Source organism: Mustelus asterias, chromosome 12 (assembly GCF_964213995.1).
Source record: "Mustelus asterias chromosome 12, sMusAst1.hap1.1, whole genome shotgun sequence".
NCBI lineage: Eukaryota > Metazoa > Chordata > Chondrichthyes > Carcharhiniformes > Triakidae > Mustelus > Mustelus asterias.
Window position 1 is genome coordinate 100,391,129 of NC_135812.1, and position 25,168 is coordinate 100,416,296.

Here is a 25,168-nt window from a genome sequence, read left to right on the forward strand (position 1 = left end):
CAATCCATTCAACAGCCCTAGCTGACGCAGAGTGAATGGTTGAGATGCCATCAGGAATGGATCACTCAGAGCAGATAGAATCGAAGAATCATAGAAAACCTACAGTGCAGAAGGAGACCATTCAGCCCATCGAGTCTGCACCGACAACAATCCCACCCAGGCTCTATCCCCGTAATCTCACATATGTATCCCGCTCATCCCTCTAACCTACGTTTTCTGGGACACTAAGGGGCAATTTAACATGACCAATGCACCTAACCCATGCATCTTTGGACTGTGGGAGGAAACCGGAGCACCCGGAGAAAACCCACGCAGACACGGGGGGAATGTGCAAACTCCTCACAGACAGTGTGGAGATTATGGTTGATCTGATTGTAATGTCAACTCCACATTCCTGCCGACCCCCTGTAACCTTTCATCTCCTTGCTATCTATCTATACCTTTGCCTTAAAGTGTTTCTGCGGTAAAATTACATACCATTCCAATTTAACACATCTAAAGCGGTTTTACTGCATTAACTTGTGAAACCTGAGTTCAGTAATGTAGGGGACAATTTTAATGAATTAACTTGGCAGGAGGCTGATGGGATCAACCTCCCCTGAATCGTCCAATGCATCCCACCCTCCCAATTTAATGGCAGTTCAATCTGATACCACCAGTTTCCCGGGCGCCCGGGAGAAACATCAGATGTTCAGCATCTGGGCGATGGTCTGATTTGGACGGCCATAGTTTGAGCTGTTCCTCGTGTTCCACTTGTGGCCAAATCTTCCCTGTCCCATTCCCGAGTGGTTGAGGGGAAGCCCAGGCTTTCTCTGGGAGGTTGAAACCGGGGACTTCACCAGCCGGGGCGGTTGGCAGGTTGCACTTGGGGAGGTTTGAAATGAGTCAGGAGGTGAGCCATCGAGAGGAGGGGCTGTCGTCCATTCATAGCGGGGGGAAGGGGGTTTCAGAAGGAACAATGGGATTTCAGACAGGTGCACGGGGTTGGTTTTGTGAGGTCCAGTGTCAGCGGGGGTGCTTTAAGTGCCAGTGGGAGATGTCTTCCTGTGGGCATCGGGAGGTTCAGTGTGTGCTAACACAGGAAGGAGACAGCAATGTTCGAATCGCATTTACCCACCCTGTTCCCGTACCCCTTTGTCTTCAGCTACCTCTCTAGTCTAAACCTGAACATTTTTTAACCCAACTGCAAACACTGGAAGTACATTTCCCAAAGACACATAGAAACATAAAAAATAGGAGCTGGAGTAGGCCATTCGGCCCTTCAAGCCTGTTCCGCTATTTATTAGGATCATCCAACTGTGGTCCTCCTGTTGAAGCAAGTTTTCCAACGTGCAAACCTACGAACTAATGCTGTGAAACAGGTGACCAAACCCGGGCCATTAGGATTAGAGTCCAAGCATTAAAAACCCACTGGAAAATGGATCATTGTCTTTGAGATCTGATCAATTGAATCTTAGAGATGTGACTGATTGAAGGGACAGTGGTTTCTGCACTCAGAGATGTTTCTACAGTATTACAGACCATTAGGGGAGGCGATGGCCTAGTGGTATTATCGCTAGATTATTAACTAAGCTAATGTTCTGGGGACCTGGTTTCAAATCCCGCCACAGCAAGTGGTGGAATTTGAATTCAATAAAAAGTATCTGGAATCAAGAATCTACTGATGACCATGAAACCATTGTCGATTGTTGGAAAAACCCATCTGGTTCACTAATGCCCTTTAGGGAAGGAAATCTGCCGTCCTTACCCGGTCTGGCCTACATGTGGCTCCAGAGCCACAGCAATGTGGTTGACTCTCAACTGCCCTCTGAACAAGGGCAACGAGGGATGGGCAATAAATGCTGGCCAGCCAGCGATGCCCATGTCCCATGAATGAATAAAAAAAAACTGTACAACAATAAGGACACACATGCACAGAAATGCAAGATTCTTAAAATAATACAGATTGTTTTCATTTAAAATACCTGTGATGAAATATTGCAATGTTTAAATATTCAGCAATTGACAAGACAGGCTGCAAAATGAAATCTACACTTTAACATTGCACAATGTCAAGTAAGTCCGATTATACCATGTTAAAATGGAAATAAACTGAACCAGGTTAGAAATTCTATGACAGCATGTGCATTAATGGCACTGAATATCAATCAATACTTGGAAAACTGAGGGATCATGAACAAGGGGCCACAGCTCCATGACTCTCACCGACATTTACAGATGCACCATAGAAAGCATTCTTTCTGGTTGTATCACAGCTTGGTATGGCTCCTGCACTAACCAAGACCACAAGAAACTGCAAAGGTCTGTGAACGTAGCCCAGTCCATCACGCAAACCAGCCTCCCATCCATTAATTCTGTTTACACTTCCCGCTGCCTCGGAAAAGCAGCCAGCATAATTAAGGACCCCCACGCACCCCGGACATTCTCTCTTCCACCTTCTTCCGTCGGGAAAAAGATACAAAAGTCTGAGGACACGTACCAACCGACTCGAGAACAGCTTCTTCCCAGCTGCTGTTAGACTTTTGAATGGACCTACTTTGCTCTACACCCTAGCTATGACTGTAACACTACATTCTGCATTCTCTTCTTTCCTTCTCAATGAACGGTATGCTTTGTCTGTATAGCGTGCAAGAAACAATACTTTTCACTGTATACTAATACATGTGACAATAATAAATCAAATCAAATCAATGGCAAGATGCTGTAAGGTGTGGATGGATAGAGAGGTCCCAGCACTCAAATACCCCACTGCTAATTACATTTGCCTTTTACAAAGAGGAGCGCAGAACCCAAGAGGCAATGACAAATTTGTATAGCCTGAGCTTAGGCCGTACCATACAGGGAACAGATTTATGAGGCCCAGAACAGAAACAAGATTGAAGCTACAGAAAATATGCTTCACAGGTACCGCAGGACGACCCTATGGATTAAAGGCTATGCTGACAAGGAAAGAGGGATTTCATGGGCATGTCCACTACGACTCTCACCAACATTTACAGATGCACCATGGAAAGCATTCTTTCTGGTTGTATCACAGCTTGGTGTGGCTCCTGCTCTAACCAAGACCGCAAGGAACTACAAAGGGTCGTGAACGAAGCCCAGTCCATCACTCAAACCAGCCTCCCACCCATTGACTCTGTCTACACTTCCCGCTGCCTCAGAAAAGCAGCCAGCAAAATCAAGGACTCCACGCACCCCGAACATTCTCTCTTCCATCTTCTTCCATCGGGAAAAGATACAAAAGTCTGAGGTCACGTGCCAACCGATTCAAGAACAGCTTCTTCCCTGCTGCCGTCAGACTTTTGAATGGATCTACCTCGCATTAAATGATCTTTCTCCACACCCTAGCTATGACTGTAACATTCTGCACTCTCTCCTTTCCTTCTCTATGAACGGTATGCTTTGTCTGTATAGCGCGCAAGAAACAATACACTGTCTACTAATACATGTGACAATAATAATCATAGAATCGATAGAATCCCTACAGTGCAGAAGGAGACCATTTGGCCCATCGAATCTGCACTGACAACAATCCCACCCAGGCCCTATCCCCATAACCCCACTTATTTACCCTGCTAATCCCCCTGACACTAAGGGACAATTTAGCACGGCCAATCCACCTAACCCGCGCATCTTTGGAGTGTGGGAGGAAACCGGAGCACCCGGAGGAAACTCACGCAGACACGGGGGAGAAAGTGCAAACTCCACACAGAGGCCGGAATTGAACCCGGGTCCCTGGTGCTGTGAGGCAGCAGTGCTAACCACTGTGCCACCATGCCGCCCTAGTGCCACTGTGCTCTGTGCAAATATTTTCATCTCTAAATTCTCAATCCCACCACCACTGCCTTCACTTTTTCCAATTCCTTTCTCTGTGTTCACATATTCCCACTTTTCTGCTCGCTGACCACGTCTTTAATTCTTTGCCCTGTGGATCTGATTTACTTTCTCTGAAGTCTTGTGAATGCTCGCCTGCTACTGCTTTCACTCAGGCAGGAAGACACCAGCACCAAGGGAGCGCAAAAAACTCTTCTGTTGCACATGGAAGATTCATCCCTGGGCGTAGGGGGGAAGGACATGTTATACCTGGGGCAGGTGTGTGTTGGGAGTCTAACAGAAATAGATATATTGGCAGGTTTTGTGATTTTCTTTTGAAGTTGTTGAATTTGGGTTTGTATGTTAGGAGCTGTATTTTTTAAGGGATAGACAATAGCCAGGGTATTTGGAGAAACTCCCATCATCCTCAAATACTGTCATGCATTCCCCCTGTGCAGTCATGTATCACGGACAAGAATAGATTCACCAACAGTTCAACATTCTCTATGTACTGCACTGCTGGGGCGGCACGGTAGCACAGTGGTTAGCACTGCTGTCTTACAGCGCCAGGGACCCGGGTTCAATTCCCGGCTTGGGTCACTGTCTGTTTGCACGTTCTCCCCGTGTCTGCGTGGGTTTCCTCCAGGTGCTCCAGTTTCCTCCCAAAGGACGTGCTGGTTAGGTGCATTGACCCGAACAGGTGCCGGACTGTGGTGACTAGGGGAATTTCACAGTAACCTCATTGCAGTGTTAATTACTTGCGACTAATAAATAAACTTTACTTTTTGCTGGTGTGTTCACGTCTCCGAACTGGGGCTTAGACCCATGACCTTCTGACTCTGAGGGGGACTAACACTGTACTCACAGAAAATCCAGCACTTCTGTTGGACATGCGTGGAGTGAAGAGAGACAATAGATGGGAAGTCGCAACTCATGAGACTATAAGATCATAAGAAATAGAAACAGGAGTAGGCCATTCGGCCCCTTGAGCCTGCTCCACCATTCAATAAGATGAGATCATTAAGGGCTATGGGGAGAGAGCGGGTAAATGGAGTTGAAATCAACCATGATTGAATGGTGGAGTGGACTCGATGGGCCGAATGGCCTTACTTCCGCTCCTATGTCTTATGGTCTTATCATGGCTGACCTAGTATTCCTCACGTGCACTTTGCTGCCCTTTCCTTGTAACCTTTGATTTCCTTACTGATCAAAAATCTATCTAACTCAGCCTTAAATATACACAAGGATGGTGGGGTGGTGGGGAAATCTTTCAAAAAAAATTCTAAGTCCAGGACAGGCGTGAAAACGTGAGTTTCTCATCCTTTTTCTCACCCTCAAAGCCAGTATCTTATGCACTGAATGCAGGAATAAAATGGACTAAACCATTCCCCCCCCCCCGATAGGGAAGGGGTGGGACTTAAATTGCCAGCAAGCCTGCTGTAGCAGTAGAGGGCGCCATTGCGCATGTGCAGACCTCTGTGGCTGCACATGTGCAATGACAACCAGCAAAGGCCTGACAGGTCTGAGAGAGAAGCCTAACAGGCCTCTGCTGCTGCTGTTGGCCTCGGCCCAGCAACTACCCTCAGCTATTGCTGGGGCCCGCAGCTGATCGCAAGCCCCACCCTGCCTGAAAATATTGCTCACCCCCCCCACTTCTCAAATGGTCGCCTGTAGAGTGGCAGTATGGCCTCCCTCCCCCACCGATTGCCTGCAGAGTGGCAGTGGGGCCCCCTTCCCTCCCCCACCGACTGTCTGCAGAGTATGCAGCCTAACCACCCCCCTCAGGCCCCGCCCCTTTGGCATTACCCGATGCCCGGTGGGCTGTGCCAGGGTGCTTGGTGGGCAGTGCGAGGGTGCCAGCTCTTTGTGGCAAGGATTCCCAAAGACTCACAACCCTCTGAGAGAAGAAATTTCTCCTCATCTCAGTCTTAAATTGGCGCCCCTTTATTCTGAGATTATGCCCTCTTGTCCATGTCTGGGAGGTAAGCAGCAGAAGCTACTTGGCCCATTGAATGCATCTTTCCTGAGAAAATTGGACTCCCCTCAATTACAGCACCCATCTGTCCTTTAAATGGTTGGTGGGATCTTGCTTCCATTACCTTACTGAGAAAACCATATCCAGTATTCATCAAGGCTTGCATGAAATGCTTTTTGGTGTCAGGCACATGCTAAGTTTTATACCTACAAGTCACCTCGTCTTAAAGTTGTGGTTTATCTTGAAATTGTGCTTTGGATTAGCCTTATCTTACATACTGATAGACGTTAATTTGTGCTTGATGGCCGATTAGATAATTTACTATCTAAGCTGGTACATCAATCTATTAAAATAAAATAGTTTAGGACCCTCCGTACCTGGTCAAACAGATATACGGTGACATCATCATAGAAAGACACCGCTTTTTTCTTTCGGTCAAGATCATCACAAAAGGCCTCACACACCAAATTCGGCAACTTTAGAAGGCTTCTCAGATTCTTCCCATCATCTTTCTCTGTTACAATAATTGGAACAGTGGGAATTTCTTCCTCGCTCTCTTCACTGTGCTCCTGAATGTTATAGATGCCAAGTTCCTCATCGGAGTCATCGCTTTCATCATCGTCCTCATCTTCTTCATCTCCTTCCTCCCCATCGAAAGCCTGTCGGGACTCCTTCTTAAGGCCCAGTAAAGGAAGCTCTAATGACAATTGAACGGACTGTATTTTGGGAACAATGCAGCTCTCCAACTTTTCTTCAACGTTCAAAGAATACGGCTGGAATTTCCTCATCTCAGAATCAGTGCATTGAAGTCCAACTGCATCACTATCTTGTTCAGATAGCTGCTCTTCCAGTATTAACTCTGTACCATCAAAGATGCAACCCGACGTTTTGTGAAGGCACCCTTTCTTATGTAAAGATACCTGTTTCTTTACCAGAAGATTCTCTGAATTATAATTGCTTTGCACAAATCCATCCTTGTCCATCGAATTAGAGCAACCTGCTTCTTCCAATATCTGCCTACAAACAAAATAGTCAGCTTGAAGTGCTTTTTTCTCACACTCAATTTCTAAGTCCTGGTCATGAAACCCCTCATTTGTTACAGGGCCTCTTAACTTTGCCGTCTGCTCATTTTCTGCTTCAGTCAACGCAACTGCGTCTGGGTTACCGAATGTTGGAGTGAATTCTTTCTCGATGAGAATGGAAACGTCTGCAGAGAAACCCTTTGTGCTGCTTACTAAGCCGTCTGCAGGATCAAACTGGATCAGATTGCAATGCTCTAAATTTCTACCTGCACTTTTCAAGCTTCCAGTTTGCTTCAGGTCAACGTCCACCTGCTCTGAAGTGCTGAGATGCGTACATTCATTCTGTCGTGCAGGAATCTTTGCAAGGCGTTCTTCACTCAGTTCCATTAGGTCAACCTCACCCTGCACCAGATCATCTTTTTCCGAATCTAAGGTTTGACATCTTTCTGACTCGGCATCATAATCCGAGAAATATGCTGAGTCCCGGTAGGGATTCTTTTCATCAATGGGCTGTGATTCGGAGTCGTGTGGCATTTCCGCGTCATCGCTGCCCACCTTCATCACCGTAACGTTACCGGCTTTGCTTATTTTGGTGAACAGCTCAGGGTCCTTCTGTTCGACTGGCTCTTTCAAGACAAATTCGGGGGACTCAAAATTCTCCGTGTCGTAGCCACTGTCGGCAGCCTTGGGTTGGAGCGATGAGTAGTGTGACGTCGGACTGTACATTTCGCAGGAACTGGTTGTCGATGGGATGTCAAGCGATTCGAGTGAATCTGGCGTCCCCACCAGTTTCTGCAGAGATTTGTGAGAGAGGACAATGTCACTATTCTCATAGTCTTGGGTAAGATCTGTGAATATTCCGGAAGTGATATCGGTTTCATCTTCATCACTGCACACATCAGTTTCAGTAAAGCTTATACTGGACAGGGTCTTTACAGGAGAGCTATCAGGGTCCTTCGATTCGACATCAGGTGAAAGGCAATTTTCATTCTTATCAGCTGTTTCGAACTGGGAAGAACTTGTCGAGTCTCTCACTGCGGCTTGCGCCGGGTACGGCTCATCGACCATTTCCAGTTCTGAATGGACGGTGTTGCTATCTCTAGTTTCCACTTCAATCTGCAATTGGGTGGGACTGTGAACCTCTCCTCTATCGTTCTTTAATGGGTTAGTCTCTTGAACAATGACTTCCAACTGATCATTCATACTGGCTACGTCTGCATCCTGTCCCGGCAAACTAACTTCGCTCCCCTCAGCCTGGGCCCTGGTTTTGCCATAGTCACCAAGAGCGCAACCCTTCACAGCCACGCCCAGTAACGGGTCGACAAGCTCTTCACTTCTTGAAGCTTGCAATCTATCTGAAATGAGAATCGGACTGTCCTCCTGCTGGCTCACTCGATATAAAGCGGTAAAAAGCCCATCCTTCTCTTCAGTGACGGAGAACGACTGATCAAAACTTTGACCCTCCTGGCTGACCTCTTTGCACTTTGTCCTCCAGTTACAGCTCCCACCCTCTGCTTCAGCAGCATGGCCCACCCTAGAGCTGTGCGCATCGACTGTGTGGGAGAAAGAGAGCGGGGCGACATTTCCCAGCTTGGACGAGTCTAGTTCCGAAAATTCCGTCGGGAGCTTTCCACAAAAGAATTCAGTGCCATTAGTTTCCTGCTCCTGAGGTTGTTTGGTTAAATCCATCCTGTTATTACTCAAGAAGCTATTGGACGCCCATGATTTTATCTCCGAGGGCAATAGGCTTTTATCTTCGGTTAAGAATGTCCTTGTAGATAGTGCTGTAACCTTTTTGGATGGCACGTTTATCTGTGAGGGGTCACTGACTACAAGGGTTTTCACAGCGTCCAAATCATCGATTGAATGTAATGTTGTATTTACAGATTGCACAGAATATTTAAACTCTTCAGCAGCAGGTAGTTGGCACGTTTTATTTGACTCAGTCTCATCCAGTTCATCGTAAGAGGATACAAGCAAAGAACAAGAATCCCTGAAGGTACTAGTTACCAAAGGAGATATTCCCATAGGGCCCTCACCACAGTTTTCTCCAGGGCTGTGTATTTTCCAATCGTTGCTACTTTCAGAGTAATTCTCTAACAAATATTGATTCGCATCATCCACTGTGAAATGTTCATAGTAAGTTTGGCTCTTATTCTTGCTGAAGTACTGGCTGTCTTCCCAGGAATCTTGGGGCATTGAAGACACCTGGCCCAAGAGAGGTTCCATGGTCAGGGAGATGGTTGGGCTGTTCTCGCAGTCATCGACAGTGTCCCTTCCTTGCCAAGAAGATGACTCCACCTGCAAGCTTGCATCATACTCAGGGCTATAGGAGCACATCGTATAGTCCAGGTCCATATTGCATTCAATGGGTTCCTCTATACGTATGTAATATTCTCCGGTTACCGAAGGGCTGTGCGCACTAATGACCGGCACAACACCAGGGGGCTGCAGATTCTGCGGAATGTTAGACTGCTGCTTGGATTCGTAGAAGGAGTTTGAGGAGACAGGGGAAACACTCAAACTTAGCCTTCCCGACGCGCTGTTAGGAAAGTAGATCTCCTGGTACTGGGCGCTGCCGTGGCCCAGCCCCGCGGAGGACGGCGGAAAATTATCCATTTGCGTGTGGTCCCACTTGTATTCAAAGTTAAGGCCTTGACTCGTCTCAGTGACCGTCAACACATCGTCCACCTCAGTGTGAAACCCATCCGTTCCAAACTGCTCCAGGAGTGGAAAGGACGAGACTTCAGCGGTGTGGCTGGTACTTGAGCCGCTCGGTTTCATTGCATTCCAGCGCTTCTCAAACTCTTCCTCGGCCTCACTGGAAGCTTTTGCGCAAAGATAACTGAGGAGCAAATGGACTTCATCTGCTGTGGGTCTTTGCTCTGGTTGCAGCCAACAGAACTGCATCACCTCGTACCTATAACACAACACAAGAGGTTTAAGGAATAGCTTCGGGCGGTGACATGACTAAATGTCTATGCATTTCTGCAAAGAATGTCATTTGTTTAAACGTGGGAACTAATGCACAATTTTGAAAAAGCAAAGGATGGCACAAATTAACAGAATCTACTTTTCAAATGATTATGAAGACTGATGTTAAGAATGCATTTAAGTTACAGCATAATTATAATTTACAGCAGTTTATTGATCATTTACAAATAATGGTCATTTATGATAATTGCACAAAGACATGGCTGATAGACTTCTAACACTAATGGATGTGTATAATTACTTGATGCCTTTTTGTAAGTGGCAGTGATTTATAAAGATGATTCTCCACAGGTCTGGCAGCATCTGTAAGGAGAGAAAAGGGCTGACGTTTCGAGTCCCTTTGGGGTCATCTGGACTCGAAACGTCGGCTCTTTTCTCTCCTTACAGAGGCTGCCAGACCTGCTGAGATTTTCCAGCGTTTTCTCTTTTGGTTTCAGATTCCAGCATCCGCAGTAATTTGCTTTTATAGAGGTGATCGTTGTGCACGGGAATCTGCATTAAATTAAGATTAGGCTGGATTCATTGGTGCAATGGATAAAGGCTATATCCCGTTACTGGTTATCTAAATCACCAGCAAAGCTCGAGATGCAAACTGTGAAGGTGTTGCCTTACCATCGGTCAGAGAGTGGCAGGTTCAGCAGGGGTTTTGGCAGTTTGAGCTGCTGCTCTTTAATAGCATACGTAAGCACCTCCTTATCTGAGCACCGATGATAGGGCTGGTTCCCGAACTCAAACAGTTCCCATAAAGTTACGCCCAGCGACCTGTACATCATAAAGAACGAGAGAGTCAGAACAAAGGAAGGCAACTGCCACCAACTGCAATTCCTATAAATCCCAAAGTTATCCACGGACAACAGAAGAGTTTTCATCTTCAACTAAGTTTTACTTATCCATTCACAAGATGTGAGCACCAATGGCAGGGCCAGCTTCAGAAGGGAGGTGGTGACAAAAGAGTTAAGTTTTATTTGTTATAGATTCCCTACAGAATCATAGAATCCCTACAGTGCAGAAGGAGGCCATTCGACCCATCGAGTCCGCACTGACCACAATTCCATCCAGGCCCTATTCCCGCAACTCCACATATTTCCCCTGCTAATCCCCCTGACACTACAGTCAATTTAGCATGGCCAATCAACCTAACCCGCACATCTTTAGTGTCACAAGTAGACTTACATTAACACTGCATTGAAGTTACTGTGAAAATCCCCTAGTTGCCACACTCCGGTGCCTGTTCAGGTACACTGAGGGAGAATTTAGCATGGCCAATGCACTTAACCAGCAGTCTTTCAGACTGTGGGAGCACCGGGAAGAAACCCACGCAGACACGTGGAGATCGTGCAAACTCCACACAGACAGTGACCCATGCCGGGAATCGAACCTGGGTCCCTGGCACTGCGAGGCAGCAGTGCTAACCACTGTGCCACCATGTTGCCTTTTTGATGATCTGGCCACAGATTACTTGCTCTACCTACAGATCACATTGGCCATTGAACCAGGCACTGAAAAGTACCTTAAATACAGGGAGACAATATTGTACCAAATACAAAGGAAAGTTTGGAATGTTACTTGGAAACATTTATCTTGTCTGAATTAGCAACACTAATTCAGAGTTCTGGATGTGGAATAATTCAGCTGTTCATTTATTTAAATCTCTACAATCACTAGTTAATTATTTATATGTGTCGGTATGAGAGATATGGGGACATTTGATACTCTCCACTGACTGATACTCTCTCAGGTAGTTTGGCTGGGGGGTGGGGGTGGTTATGAAATAGTGTTTATAGAGACTTGGTCACTTGTTTTTAATATTTAATCAATAGCCTTTACATAATAATTAATCACACAGCATGTAATGTCGAGATATTTTGTGTAGGCTTGCGGTGCACAAGGGATAGGAATTTAACTGAAAGTATAATTAAACTAACAGAGGAAAGCCCTTTATTTGCTAAGTTCTTAGAATCCTTACAGTGCAGAAGGAGGCGATTTGGCCCATCAATTCTGCAGTGACTCTCTGAAAGAGCATCTTACCCAGGCCCTCACCTCCGCTGTATCCCCATAACCCCACGCATTCAGCCCATTGAGTTCTGCACCGACTCTCCAAAAGAGCATCTTACCCAGAGTCTGCCGATCCCCATAAGCCCACACATTTACCATGGCTAATGCACCCAACCTACATGCCTTTGGACACTAATGGGCAATTTAGCATGGCCAATCCATCCAACCTGCACATCTTTGGACTGTGGGAGGAAACCGGAGCACCCGGGGGAAACCCATGCAGACACATGGAGAACGTGCAAACTCCACACAGGCAGTCACCCAAGGCTGGAAGTGAACCCGGGTCCCTGGCGCTGTGAGGCAGCAGTGCTAACCACTGTGCCACCGTGCCAAAATACATCTCAAGAGCATCTTACTCAGGCCCTCACCTCCGCCGTATCCCCGTAACAATGCAGTGTTAATATCTTTAATCTGTGCATTCCTTTTTCCTGCTTTAAATCTCGCCTTTTCTCACATTTGCGATTTATTTTTCTCATAATTACTATGGTCTTTAACCACTTATAAAAAGCACTGACTTTTCACTGAGTACAAGACTGCCAATGTTAAGAGGGGCTGCAGACATGTGCATGATGTTATCACTGCAGGTCGGGATCAGCTGAGAACAGCAACTGACTCCTGTTGTGGTTTTGTTCCTCGAGAGATCGAGGACTCCATGAGGATTACCACTTATAGTGGACCAGCTAACAGCCTGAAAACCAGGGCGATAGCGCAGATCAAAAGTCCATTCGGGCTTGGACTGAAATCTGGGTCCCTAGCTTTAGAGTCTGGGTTGACTTTTTAAAATTCTATGATGGGGTGTAGTCAGAGGCAAGGCTAGCATTTGCTGCCCATCCCCAAATTCTCTTGAACTGAACGGTAATTAAGAGTCAACCACATTGCTGTGAATCTGGAGTCACACGTAGGCCAGGCCAGGTAAGGCCAGCAGATTTCCTTCCCTAAAGGACATTAGTGAACCAGATGGGGTTTTACACCAATCGACAATGGTTTCAAGGTCATCAGTAGATTCTTAATTCCAGGCTTTAGTTTGACCGTTGGAGCCAATGGGATAAATCAGAAAAAAAGGACATTGAGTGTAATCTTCCCGTCCCGTCCATCGCAGGAATCGTAGCGGGTGAGACAGGACCATGCAAATGTCCATTGACCTCGGGCGGGATTTTCCAGTCTTGGGGCGAGTGTGACTGGAAAATCCCTCCCTTTCACTTTTATCTTAATTCATCCCCAACCACCTAATCTCCACGTTCATTTTTGTTTTACAGGTGAACTCATTCTTCTGAAGGAAGGTGGAACATTGCACCCTTTGCCAGCTTCATTTTGAGATAGGATTAAGTGGGGGTTGGATTATGGCTCTTCTCATTCTGCTCTGTCGACGTACCTTCACTCACCTGGGTATCAGGAATGCCACCAAAGCAGCAGAGTGCCACCTTAATGCCAAACAAATTACCTTTGTGACAGTTTTGAATAAAACCATTCCCATTAATACTGAGCAGGCAATTATAAAAATGATTCTACCATAGGGACGAAGGAGTTGGTTTTTAGCAATTGACACGGGAGACATTGCATTAGTAAGGCCACATTGGAATACTGTGTACAGTTCTGGTCACCCTATTATAGAAAGGAAATTATCGAACTAGAAAGAGTGCAGAAAAGATTTACTAGGATGCTCCCGGACTTGATGGTTTGAGTTATAAGGAGAGGCTGGATAGACTGGGACTTTTTTCCCCGGAGCGTAGGAGGCTTGGGGGTGATCTTATAGAGGTCTATAAAATAATGAGGGGCACAGATCAGCTAGATAGTCAATATCTTTTCCCAAAGGTAGGGGAGTCTAAAACTAGAGGGCATAGGTTTACGGTGAGAGGGGAGAGATACAGAAGGGTCCAGAGGGGAAATTTTTTCACACAGTGAAAGTGTCTGGTGAGTGTCTGGAACAAGCTGCCAGAGGTAGTAGTAGAGGCGGGTATAATTTTGTCTTTTAAAAAGCATTTAGGCAGTTACATGGGTAAGATGGGTATAGAGGGGTATGGGCCAAATGTGGGCAATTGGGACTAGCTTAGTGGTTGAAAAAAGGGCGGCATGGACAAGTTGGGCCGAAGGGCACCAGAGCACCTGGAGGAAATCCATGCCTCTATAACATGACCATCTACCATGACGCCAACTACATAATTGCTGATTGTAAAAGCAATCCAGAGACATGACTACCTTATTACCTTCTAATCAATTGTGCAACCTTCAGATTTATCTGGAGTCTGTCAGCTTATTATCAGATCACAAACAGGGATTAATATTTGATCACTAAAAGGTGACAATTGAACTTACCCTTTTTACCTTCCCATTACAGTCTAGGTTGGATCAGACTGAAAATATAGCTCCCGTTACGGGTAATGGAGTGTGAAAGACAATATAAATCATTGAAATCAAAATCTGACAATTAATAAATAAATGAGTTGGTTTGTAATGACAGCTTCTTCCCCAGGACCCCATCACGAGCAATAAACAGAGGTATTTATAATGCGAGAGAGATTTGGCAGTGATAATGATGTATACAACAATATGCTGATCAGACTGCATGATATGTTCTTATCACCAAGGGAATTGAAATTCATCACTTTCTCCAGGACTTGCAAACCTTATTTTGTACATTTGGGAGTACAAATCTCTATAATTTAAAGGAATTCTCTGTAAGGATCTGAAGAATACAGAATTTTATTTTGCTCAAAGTCTAATACTTCATTCATCAACTTGTCTCTGACAAGATGCCAAATCTTCGATTCCACATTACTTGTGTATTTCCTAAGCACTATTTTCAGCATTAATTCTTCCTCCAAAGTATTCTTTTTTATTCTTTCATGAGATGTGGTCGTAAGTCAAGTTATGTATTTATTAGTCACAAGTAAAGCTTACATTAACACTGCAATGAAGTTACTGTGAAATTCCTCTAGTCGCCACATTCCGCCGCCTGTTCGGGTCAATGCACCTAACCAGCACGTCTTTCAGAATGTGGGAGGAAACCGGAGCACCCGGAGGAAACCCATGCAGACACGGGGAGGACATGCAGACTCTGCACAGACAGTGACCCAAGCCGGGAATGGAACCCAGGTCCCTGGCATTGAGAGGCAGCAGTGCTAACCACTGTGCCACCCCGTAATTGGCTAGGCCAAAATTTATTGCCCATTCCTAATTGCCCTTGAGAAGGTGATGGTGAGCAGCCTTCTTGAAACGCTGCAGCCGCCCTAACCCACACATCTTAGGACTGTGGGGGGGAAACCGGAGCACCCCGGAGGAAACCCACGCAGACACGAGGAAAACGTGCAAGCTCCACGCAGACAGTTGACCCCAGGCTGGAATTGAACCCGGGTCCCCTGGCGCTGTGAGGCAGCGGTGCTAACCACCGTGCCGCCCAAAGGAGAGGTGGTAGCGTAATGGTATTGTCACTAGACTGGTAATAGTTGGGCCTCTGACGCAAATCTTTGTCTCGTCACTGGACGCAGGTGAGGTCCCAGAGGATTGGAGGATAGCCAATGTGGTCCCGTTATTTAAGAAGGGTAGGAAGGATAACCCGGGTAATTATAGGCCGGTGAGCTTGACGTCCGTGGTGGGGAAGTTGTTGGAGAAGATTCTTAAAGATAGGATGTATGCGCATTTAGAAAGGAATAAACTCATTAACGATAGTCAACATGGTTTTGTGAGAGGGAGGTCATGCCTCACTAACCTGGTGGTGTTTTTTGAAGAAGTGACCAAAATGGTTGACGAAGGAAGGGCCGTGGATGTTGTCTATATGGACTTTAGTAAAGCATTTGACAAAGTCCCTCATGGTAGGCTAGTGAAAAAGGTTGGATCCCATGGGATAAAGGGGGAGGTGGCTAGATGGGTGGAGAACTGGCTTGGTCATAGAAGACAGAGGGTGGTAGTGGAAGGGTCTTTTTCCGGCTGGAGGCCTGTGACTAGTGGTGTACCGCAGGGCTCTGTATTGGGACCTCTGCTGTTTGTGATTTATATAAATGATCTGGAAGAAGGAGTAACTGGGGTGATCAGTAAGTTTGCAGACGACACAAAACTGGCAGGACTTGCAGATAGTGAGGAACATTGTCAGAGGCTACAGAAGGATATAGATAGGCTGGAAATTTGGGCAAGGAAATGGCAGATGGAGTTCAATCCTGATAAATGCGAAGTGATGCATTTTGGTGGGAATAATGTAGGGAGGAGCTACACGATAAATGGAAGAACCATAAAGGGTGTAGAGACGCAGAGGGACCTGGGTGTGCAAGTCCACAGATCTTTGAAGGTGACGTCACAGGTGGAGAAGGTGGTGAAGAAGGCATATGGCATGCTTGCCTTTATAGGACGGGGCATAGAGTATAAGAGTTGGGGTCTGATGTTGCAGATGTATAGAACGTTGGTTCGGCCGCATTTGGAATACTGCGTCCAGTTCTGGTCGCCACACTACCAGAAGGACGTGGAGGCTTTGGAGAGAGTACAGAGGAGGTTTACCAGGATGTTGCCTGGTATGGAGGGGCTTGGTTATGAGGAGAGATTGGGGAAACTGGGGTTGTTCTCCTTGGAAAGACGGAGGATGAGGGGAGACTTAATAGAGGTGTTTAAAATTATGAAAGGCATAGATAGGGTGAACGGTGGGAAGCTTTTCCCCGGGTCGGTGGTGACGTTCACGAGGGGTCATAGGTTCAAGGTGAAGGGGGGGAGGTTTAACACAGATATCAGAAGGACATATTTCACACAGAGGGTCGTGGGGGCCTGGAATGTGTTGCCGGGCAAGGTGGTGGAGGCGGACACACTGGGAACGTTTAAGACTTATCTAGACAGCTATATGAACGGAGTGGGAATGGAGGGATACAAAAGAGTGGTCTAGTTTGGACCAGGGAGCGGCGCGGGCTAATTGTTCCTGGTTTCTCGTTTCAAGGCTTCATTCTACGATCATCTTGCTGGTGCCAGTACAGAGTGAGACTGCGGATAGTTGGGAACCTGTCTCGGGGGCAGGGAATTCATATGGTGATCGTGGAAGTGGAAATGACTAGGGTTGGGAAGCATTTTCCGATCGGGGCCATTGTGATCTCCTGGACTCGTTTCGATCGCCTCAGGGGGTCGGAGAGGAATTTCCCAGATTTTTTTTTCCCCATATTGGCCCTGGGGTTTTTCACTCTGGTTTTTCGCCTCTCCCTGGAGATCACATGGTCTGGAATGGGGGGGTGGGGGTAAGTTAATAGGTTGTAATGAACAAAGCATCGTAGCTGTGAGGGACAGCTCGGTGGATAGGATATTGGTATGTAGATAGGCTGGAAAATTGGGTGGGGATCCTGGATTCAGGATTCAATCCTGGACCGGGGAGCGGCGCGGGCTTGGAGGGCCGAAGGGCCTGTTCCTGTGCTGTATTGTTCTTTGTTCTTTGTTCTTTGTAATCCAGAGACCCAGCAGGGTCCTGGGGATCCAGGCTCGAATCCCACCATGGCAGATGGTGAAATCTGTCAACACCTGCTAAGTAAACTTGCTGGCTGTGAAATGGAACATCCTGAAAAGGCGAAGAATGCTGTCGGAGAAATGCAAATGCTTTCTTTGCAACCCTCCCGTGTGAAATGAGTAACTAGTTCTCAGTGGGAGTGAGTCCTATGCACAAGGTTACTGACAACCTTTTCACAAGGTGGCAATTGTCCTTGGCAAGGGCACAAGAATGGTTCATGGCGGGAAATGAAATATTACAATGATGCTACAGGAAGTACCCCCTCCTGCTGGTGATAATATCATTAGAATCATAGAAATCATAGAAACCCTACAGTGCCCATCGAGTCTGCACCGACCACAATCCCACCCAGGCCCTATCCCCATATCCCTACATATTTACCCGCTAATCCCTCTAACCTACGCATCCCAGGACACTAAGGGGCAATTTTAGCATGGCCAATTAACCTAACCCGCACATCTTTGGACTGTGGGAGGAAACCGGAGCACCCGGACGAAACCCACGCAGACACAGGAAGAATGTGCAAACTCCACACAGACAGTGACCCAAGCCGGGAATCGAACCCAGGTCTCTGGAGCTGTGAAGCAGCAGTGCTAACCACTGTGCTACCGTGCCGCCCTAAATTAGATTTAGAAGGACAATCGGAGAGGTTGCTGGGAAAATGGTAAGCAAAAAAATTTATTTATTAGTGTCACAAGTAGGCTTACATTAACTCTGTAATGTTTTTACTGTGGAAATCCCCTAGTCGCCACATTCCAGCGCCTGTTCGGGAATACTGAGGGAGAATTTAGCGTGGTCATTGCACCTAACCAGCACGTCTTTTGGTCTGTGGGAGAAAACCGGAGCATCCAGAGGAAATCCACACAGACATGGGGAGAACGTACAGATTCTGCACAGACAGTGACCCAAGCCGGGAATCGAACCTGGGTCCCTGGTGCTGTGAGGCAGCAGTGCCAACCACTGTGCCACCGTGCTGCCCAGGACTGAGATTTCTTCATTTGGAGAAAGACCAAAATCTTTCAAAGGCACCGGATAGTTTTAAAAATACATCAAAAAGGTTTCCATTTCAATGTCGTGCTCTGTAGTTACTCAGAGACTGATACTGTCATCCTCACCACTTGCTCACCAGATATTACTGATCTTGGTTTGATCCACCACCAGCAGGTTCCCATGGACATCATCGATGAGCTCGGGTGCAATCCAGCGCAGTGGAATCCACAGCTGGTCTGGAGTTACAAAGTAATCTTTCTGCATTCAAAATATCAGAAAGTCAGTGTTCACATCACTGCTCCCACACAATCCCCACGCCAACAACAGGCCCAATAGGAATATCAGTGGCTTTCGATTAAACATCACTAGACAATTGAGTTCTTTCATAGAATCATAAAATCCCTACAGTACCGAAGGAGGCTGTTCAGCCCATTGAGCCTCTACCAACAACAATCCCACCCTATCCCTGTAGCCCCACATATTCACCCTGCTAATCCCCTTGAAATTAGGGTCAATTTAGCATGGCCAATCAACCTAATCTGCACATCTTTGGACTGTGGGAGGAAACTGGAGCACCCGGAGGAAACCCATGCAGACACAGGGAGAACTTGCAGACTCCGCATAGACAGTGACCCAAGCCGGGAATCGGACCCAGGTCCCTGGCTCTGTGAGGCAGCAGTGCTAACCACTGTGCCACCGTGTCACCCCGTTCCTTTGCAGTTTTTGTTACATTGCATTTTGATAAATCCGAAACTGGGAGACGGTTAGTTGGGTCGACAAGGTTGTAATTATTGTAGACATCATCATTGAGAAAGAAAGGGTCCTGATGGTACCCAGAGAAATGTCAGGGGAGAACTTTGATCTCTAACTCTGTTTCAGTTCAAAGGAATCAAAGTATCTGGTGATAGGGCAGGAACATGGAGTTAAGGTTGAAGACCTTCCATGATCTTGTTGAATGGAGGAGCAGTCTTGAGACACCAGCTCCTATTTCACTTCACTTTGGGAAATCCTGCTTTCCTTTCTCAACATTTAGTTCTTTTTCAGTTAATGGATCTCCCTTTTATCTGTGTCACCCTTAGCTTTCTCTGGATTGTCCTTGCAATTCTTCATTCTTTCCCATCTCTCCCACAGAAGACAACCCGAAAGCAGGCCTGCGGAATCTAATTTAATGTACGGTAAGGAACTGAAGCACTGGCCTTGCTCTCAGACCATCATTGAGCAAGAAAGGGCAGAGGTTTGTCTAAGTTAGGCTGTACAAGCATCAGCGATGGCCACAGTGGAGCTTCCCTGAGCTTCAATGTTCCACAGGAATCACACCATACAAGAGTGGCAGTTTATCAACAATATATAGTTCCCCCCTCCCCGCAACCTGCTACTGCCATGGCAACGAGCTTGGGTAAAGACCATTCAGCCAGGTGTATTTTGTAACCTTGTAGCATGATACCAACGTGTTATTTAACACTTTGCCATCATTGTTAAAAGATAAGTGAACGGGTCACACTGTCCTCCATGAAAATATACCAGGATAACAATTTTGTGTTGTATGTCTGAGAGAGCCTAATTGTATTCACCTACTGAGACTTGGAGAACCAAACTCTTCTCATGCGTCTCTCCGATCCTCAAAGGTACTCAGTCCTGGTCACCTTATTTTAAATTCAACAACCGTAACTTACCAACTAGAGCTGGACACTGAGAAAGAACCAGCTTACATCACAAAGTGCGACATCACGCGCTCAGAAAATTAATTCCAATCACAGAATCTTTAATGATCATTCAGAATTCTGACCTCATAGACCACGGCATCACGACTCTGTCATGCGTGATTGTTATGCGACATTGTACGCTGGGGAAGTCCCCACAGTCGCCATTGCTGGTGCTGGCACATCAGAATTAAATATGTCATAGAGTCATAGAGGTTTACAGCATGGAAACAGGCCCTTCGGTCCAACTTGTCCATGCCATCCTTTTTTTTAAAACCCCTAAGCTAGTCCCAATTGCCCGCATTTGGCCCATATCCCTCTATACCTATCTTGCCCATGTAACTGTCTAAATGCTTTTTAAAAGACAAAATTGTACCCGCCTCTACTACCACCTCTGGCAGCTTGTTCCAGACACTCACCAGACACTTTCACTGTGTGAAAAAATTTCCCCTCTGGACCCTTTTCTATCTCTCCCCTCTCACCTTAAACCTATGCCCTCTAGTTTTAGACTCCCCTACTTTTGGGAAAAGATATTGACTATCTAGCTGATCTGTGCCCCTAATTATTTTATGGACCTCTATAAGATCACCGCTCAGCCTCCTACGCTCCAGAGAAAAATATCCCAGTTTATCCAGCCTCTCCTTATATCTCAAGCCATCAAGTCTGGATAGCATCCTGGTAAATCTTTTCTCTGCACTTTTTCTAGTTTAATAATATCCTTTCTATAATAGGATGACCAGAACTGTACACAGTATTCCAAATGTGGCCTTACAAATGTCTTGTACAACTTCAACAAGACGCCCAACTCCTGTATTCAATGTTCTGACCAATGAAACTAAGCATGTCCTGTGTTTATAGTCCTAAGACCAAAATCAGACTCTCCAACAATAATGTAAAGTCAGACCCTGCTGTAAGGATCTGAATGCAGGAGGGTAGTGAACAAGGTAAGGTCAATGCCTTTCATGATAGTTGTCTTGGTAATTTGCCAATTGGTCAAATAAAATTTCCAATGAGGACCTGTACAAGAAGACTGGTTGCCACATCATTGCCCTCGAGATCAAGGAGCATTGGATAAGATGCCTCGGGCATGTGCTAAGGATGTCTCAAGAGGGAATATCGAAGATTGCTCCAATGTGGACACCAGCCGACAACATAAATGGGGCAGGCCAAGAACAACATGGCGCAGGACCATGGTGACTGAACTGGACGAGATGGAGCTTACTTGGAGTGAGGCACAAACCACATCACAAGGCAGAGTCCCATGGAGGAATACTGTTGTGGTCTTATGTCCCAGAAGGGACAAGGAGGAGAACCAACTAACTAACTAATGAAATAACTAACAAACTAACCGTTGCTTGAGGTGCAAGCTGTTGACTGAAGATTTCTTTGGCCCCCTTTTTGATTTGCTTAGCTGGGGAGACAGCTAGATTGCAGAATAGTGCCAATGGCACAGGTTCAACTGCAGGTCTGGCAGCATCTGTAAGGAGAGAAAAGAGCTGACATTTCGAGTCCAGATGACCCTTTGTCGAAGCTTTGACAAAGGGTCGTCTGGACTCGAAACGTCAGCTCTTTTCTCTCCTTACAGATGCTGCCAGACCTGTTGAGATTTTCCAGCATTTTCTCTTTTGGTTTCAGATTCCAGCATCTGCAGTAATTTGCTTTTATCCAGGGTTCAACTGCTGTACTGGCTGGGCTAATTCTTGCCCCATGCTTGATGTGGAATGGTGCCTCTCATTTGGTAACCAATTCGCTCTCTACCGGACAGACATATAAATGATCCTTTGTGGACTGTGACTAATTAGGTTACATTTTCCTGTATGTGGATTCTGATTGAGCCCACCACACCTAGAAATTAGCTTTTCAAAGCTTTTTCTTATGTTTCTAAGTTTAAGTTTAAGTTTATTTATTAATCACAAGGAGGCTTACATTAACACTGCAACGAAGTTACTGTGAAAATCCCCTAGTCACCACACTCTGGTGCCTGTTCGGGTACACTGAGGGAGAATTTAGCATGGCCAATTCACCTAACCAGCACGTCTTTCGGACTGTGGGAGGAAACCGGAGCACCCGGAGGAAACCCATGCAGACACGGGGAGAACATGCAGACTCCGCACAGACAGTGACCCGAGGCTGGAATCGAACCCGGGTCCCTGGAGCCGTGAGGCAGCAGGGCTAATCACTGTGCCACCATGCGGTCCAAGATTGGGATTCTTAACGGCTGCCCTAGTGCACAATAGTTCACCAGGGCCACTCCACCTCCCCCCACCCCCCACCACATGCAATCCATCCCCTCAACACTACCCAGACACTGCCCCCTGTCACTGCCTGGGGAGTGGGCAATGTCAGAGGGTAGTGCTAAATAGTGCCCGGGCAAGACCATCTCCCTCCTGAGCTATGTACTCACTTGAGCCTGCCAGGTGCACGCCTTGGGAGACTGACTGGGCCTCATGCGGGTTTGCCCTCATGTTGATGTGAATGGACTTTCTTATGGGGTGGCAGGGGAGGGGGAGGGTGTATTTTTCAGGGGATAATTATATGCTAACGTATGGAAATGATGTTCCCAGTGAAACATGTTATGTCACTGGCGGAGGAGGGGCCAATCACGTTGTGAATTTGCGCTAGTGTGAAACGTGATTCGGACATCTTGCAAGATTTTCCACTGGCATCACCGACAAAAACAGGAGCAGAAAATCCTGGCCCAGATCCCGGCCCAGAGTGTGACTAGCTTAGGGTTTTTTTAAAAAAGGGCGGCATGGACAAGTTGGGCCGAAGGGCCTGTTTCCATGCTGTAAACCTCTATGACTCTATGAGTCTAGACCATGAGGCTCTGGGTAGGAGTGCCCGCCCGCTGTGTGAGTTAGCAGGCCATTCCCCATCACTCTGTGAATTAAGGATGGGTGCTTTATGTTGACATTCTGAATGAGGGGACTTGACAGGATAGGTTCTGGGAAGATGCTTCTTCTCACGGTGGAATCTAGAACTAGAAGGTAGAGTCTAATATTAAAAGGTCTCCCATTTAAGATGGAGTCGATGATGAATTTCTTCCGTCAGGGGGTTGTTAGTTTTTGGAATTCTCTTCCGCAGAGAACAGCGGGTCATTGAATATGCTCAGGATAGAGTTAGAGTTGGGAGAGAAAGAAAGGACATCAAGGGTTATGGAGGCCAGGCAAGAAAGTGGCATTAAGGCCACAATCGAATCAGCCATAATTTTAATGAATGATGGATTGGGTTCAATGGGCAGAATGGCCTACTCCTGCTCCTATTTCTTGTAATTTCATAGGGGCATGTTTTAAATAAGAACCAAGTGGTTTTCTCTCCAGGTATATGGCCCAGTGTGACAGTGCAGACTACATGTAATAAATGGCCAATCTCAGACACATCACACCTTTGCAGCAAATTCATCAGGCTGTTAGTTAACAACAACTTTCCTGAAATAGAGATTGAACAGAAAATTCAATGTCCCAAATCTACTCCTAATCCCGCTCCCAAATCTGCTCCCAAACCTGCTCCCAACTCCAATCCCAAACCTGCTCCCAAACCCAATCCCAAACCTGCTCCCAAACCCAATCCCAAACCTACTCCCAACTCCAATTCCAAACCTGCTCCCAACTCCAATCCCAAACCTGCTCCCAACTCCAATCCCAAACCTGCTCCCAAACCTGCTCCCAAACCCAATCCCAAATCTGCTCCCAAACCCAATCCCAAATCTGCTCCCAAACCCAATCCCAAATTTGCTCCCAAACCCAATCCCAAATCTGCTCCAAAACCTGCTCCCAAACCCAATCCCAAACCCAACCCCAAACCTGCTCCCAAACCCAATCCCAAACCCAACCCCAAACCTGCTCCCAAGTCGAATCCCAAACCTGCTCCCAATCCCACTCCCAAATCTGCTCCTAATGCCATAAGACTATAAGACCATAAGACATAGGAGCAGAATCAGGCCACTCAGCCCATCGAGTCTGCTCCGCCATTCAGTCATGGCTGATATTTTTCTCATCCCCATTCTCCTGCCTTTTCCCCATAACCCCTGATCCCCTTATTAATCAAGAACCTATCTATCTCTGTCTCAAAGACACTCAATGACCTGGCCTCCACAGCCTTCTGCGGCAAAGAGTTCCACAGATTCACCACTCTCTGGCTGAAGAAATTCCTCCTCATCTCTGTTTTAAAGGATCGTCCCTTTAGCCTGAGGTTGTGCTCTGTCTAGTTTTTCCTATTAGTGGAAACATCCTCTCCACGTCCACTCTATCCAGGCCTCGCAGTATCCTGTAAGTTTCAATAAGATCCTCCCTCATCCTTTCTAAATTCCAATGAGTACAGAGTCCTCAGCCATTCCTCATATGACAAACTCTTCATTCCAGGGACCGTTCTTGTGAACCTCCTCTGGATCCTTTCTGAGGCCAGCACATCCTTCCTTAGATTTGGGGCCCAAAACTGCTCACAATACTCCAAATGGGGTCTGACCAGAGCCTTATACAGCATCAGAAAGTACATCCCTGCTCTTGTATTCTCGCCCTCTCAACATGAATGCTAACATTGCCTTTGCCTCCTAACTGTCGACTGAACCTGCACATTAACCTTAAGAGAATCTTGAACAATGACTCCCAAGTCCCTTTGTGTTTCTAATTTCCTAAGCATTTTCCCATTTAGAAAATAGTCTATGTCTCCATTCCTCCTTCCAAAGTGCATAACCTCATACTTTTCCACATTGTATTCCATCTGCCACTTCTTTACCCACTCTCCTAACCTGTCCAAGTCCTTCTGCAGCCCCCCTGCTTCCTCAGTACTACCTGCCCCTCTACATATCTTGGATCATGCCGCTCCCAGCCCCACTCTCATTGTGGGGCTAGTTTGTGGCAGATGTTTAGCTGCTGACTCTGCCTTTCAGTAGAGGTGTGAAGGCAGTGTGTGGGGGTGGCAAGCTCTCTGCCCCAAAGAGTGTAAATGAACTGGTTATATTTCTGAAACAAAATGGCTATTTTTAGGATCATTTCGTTCACAGGTCAGCCCAAAAATTACCACATTTATTAAATTAATTAAACAACCCTGGCGAGGTCTAAACTCGTAACTAAGAGTGGATTGTCATGCAGTACCATAACCTCTAGACTACCTTACTGATCTTAAGATAGGTAGTTTGTGAGCTTTGTCCATG

The 25,168-nt window shown here is 46.5% G+C and overlaps 1 protein-coding gene across 1 annotated transcript in view; it reads right to left on the bottom strand.

Annotated features, from left to right (window-relative positions):
• Window positions 1-25,168, bottom strand: part of aatkb (apoptosis-associated tyrosine kinase b) — a 187,180-nt gene that overhangs the window by 12,483 nt on the left and 149,529 nt on the right. The window contains exons 10-12 of the mRNA XM_078226066.1: window positions 18,453-18,574; window positions 10,417-10,566; window positions 6,166-9,730 (exon numbers count right to left, since the gene is read on the bottom strand). Of these exons, the coding sequence (XP_078082192.1) occupies window positions 6,166-9,730; window positions 10,417-10,566; window positions 18,453-18,574 (3,837 nt within the window). The remainder of the gene's footprint in view (window positions 1-6,165; window positions 9,731-10,416; window positions 10,567-18,452; window positions 18,575-25,168) is intronic.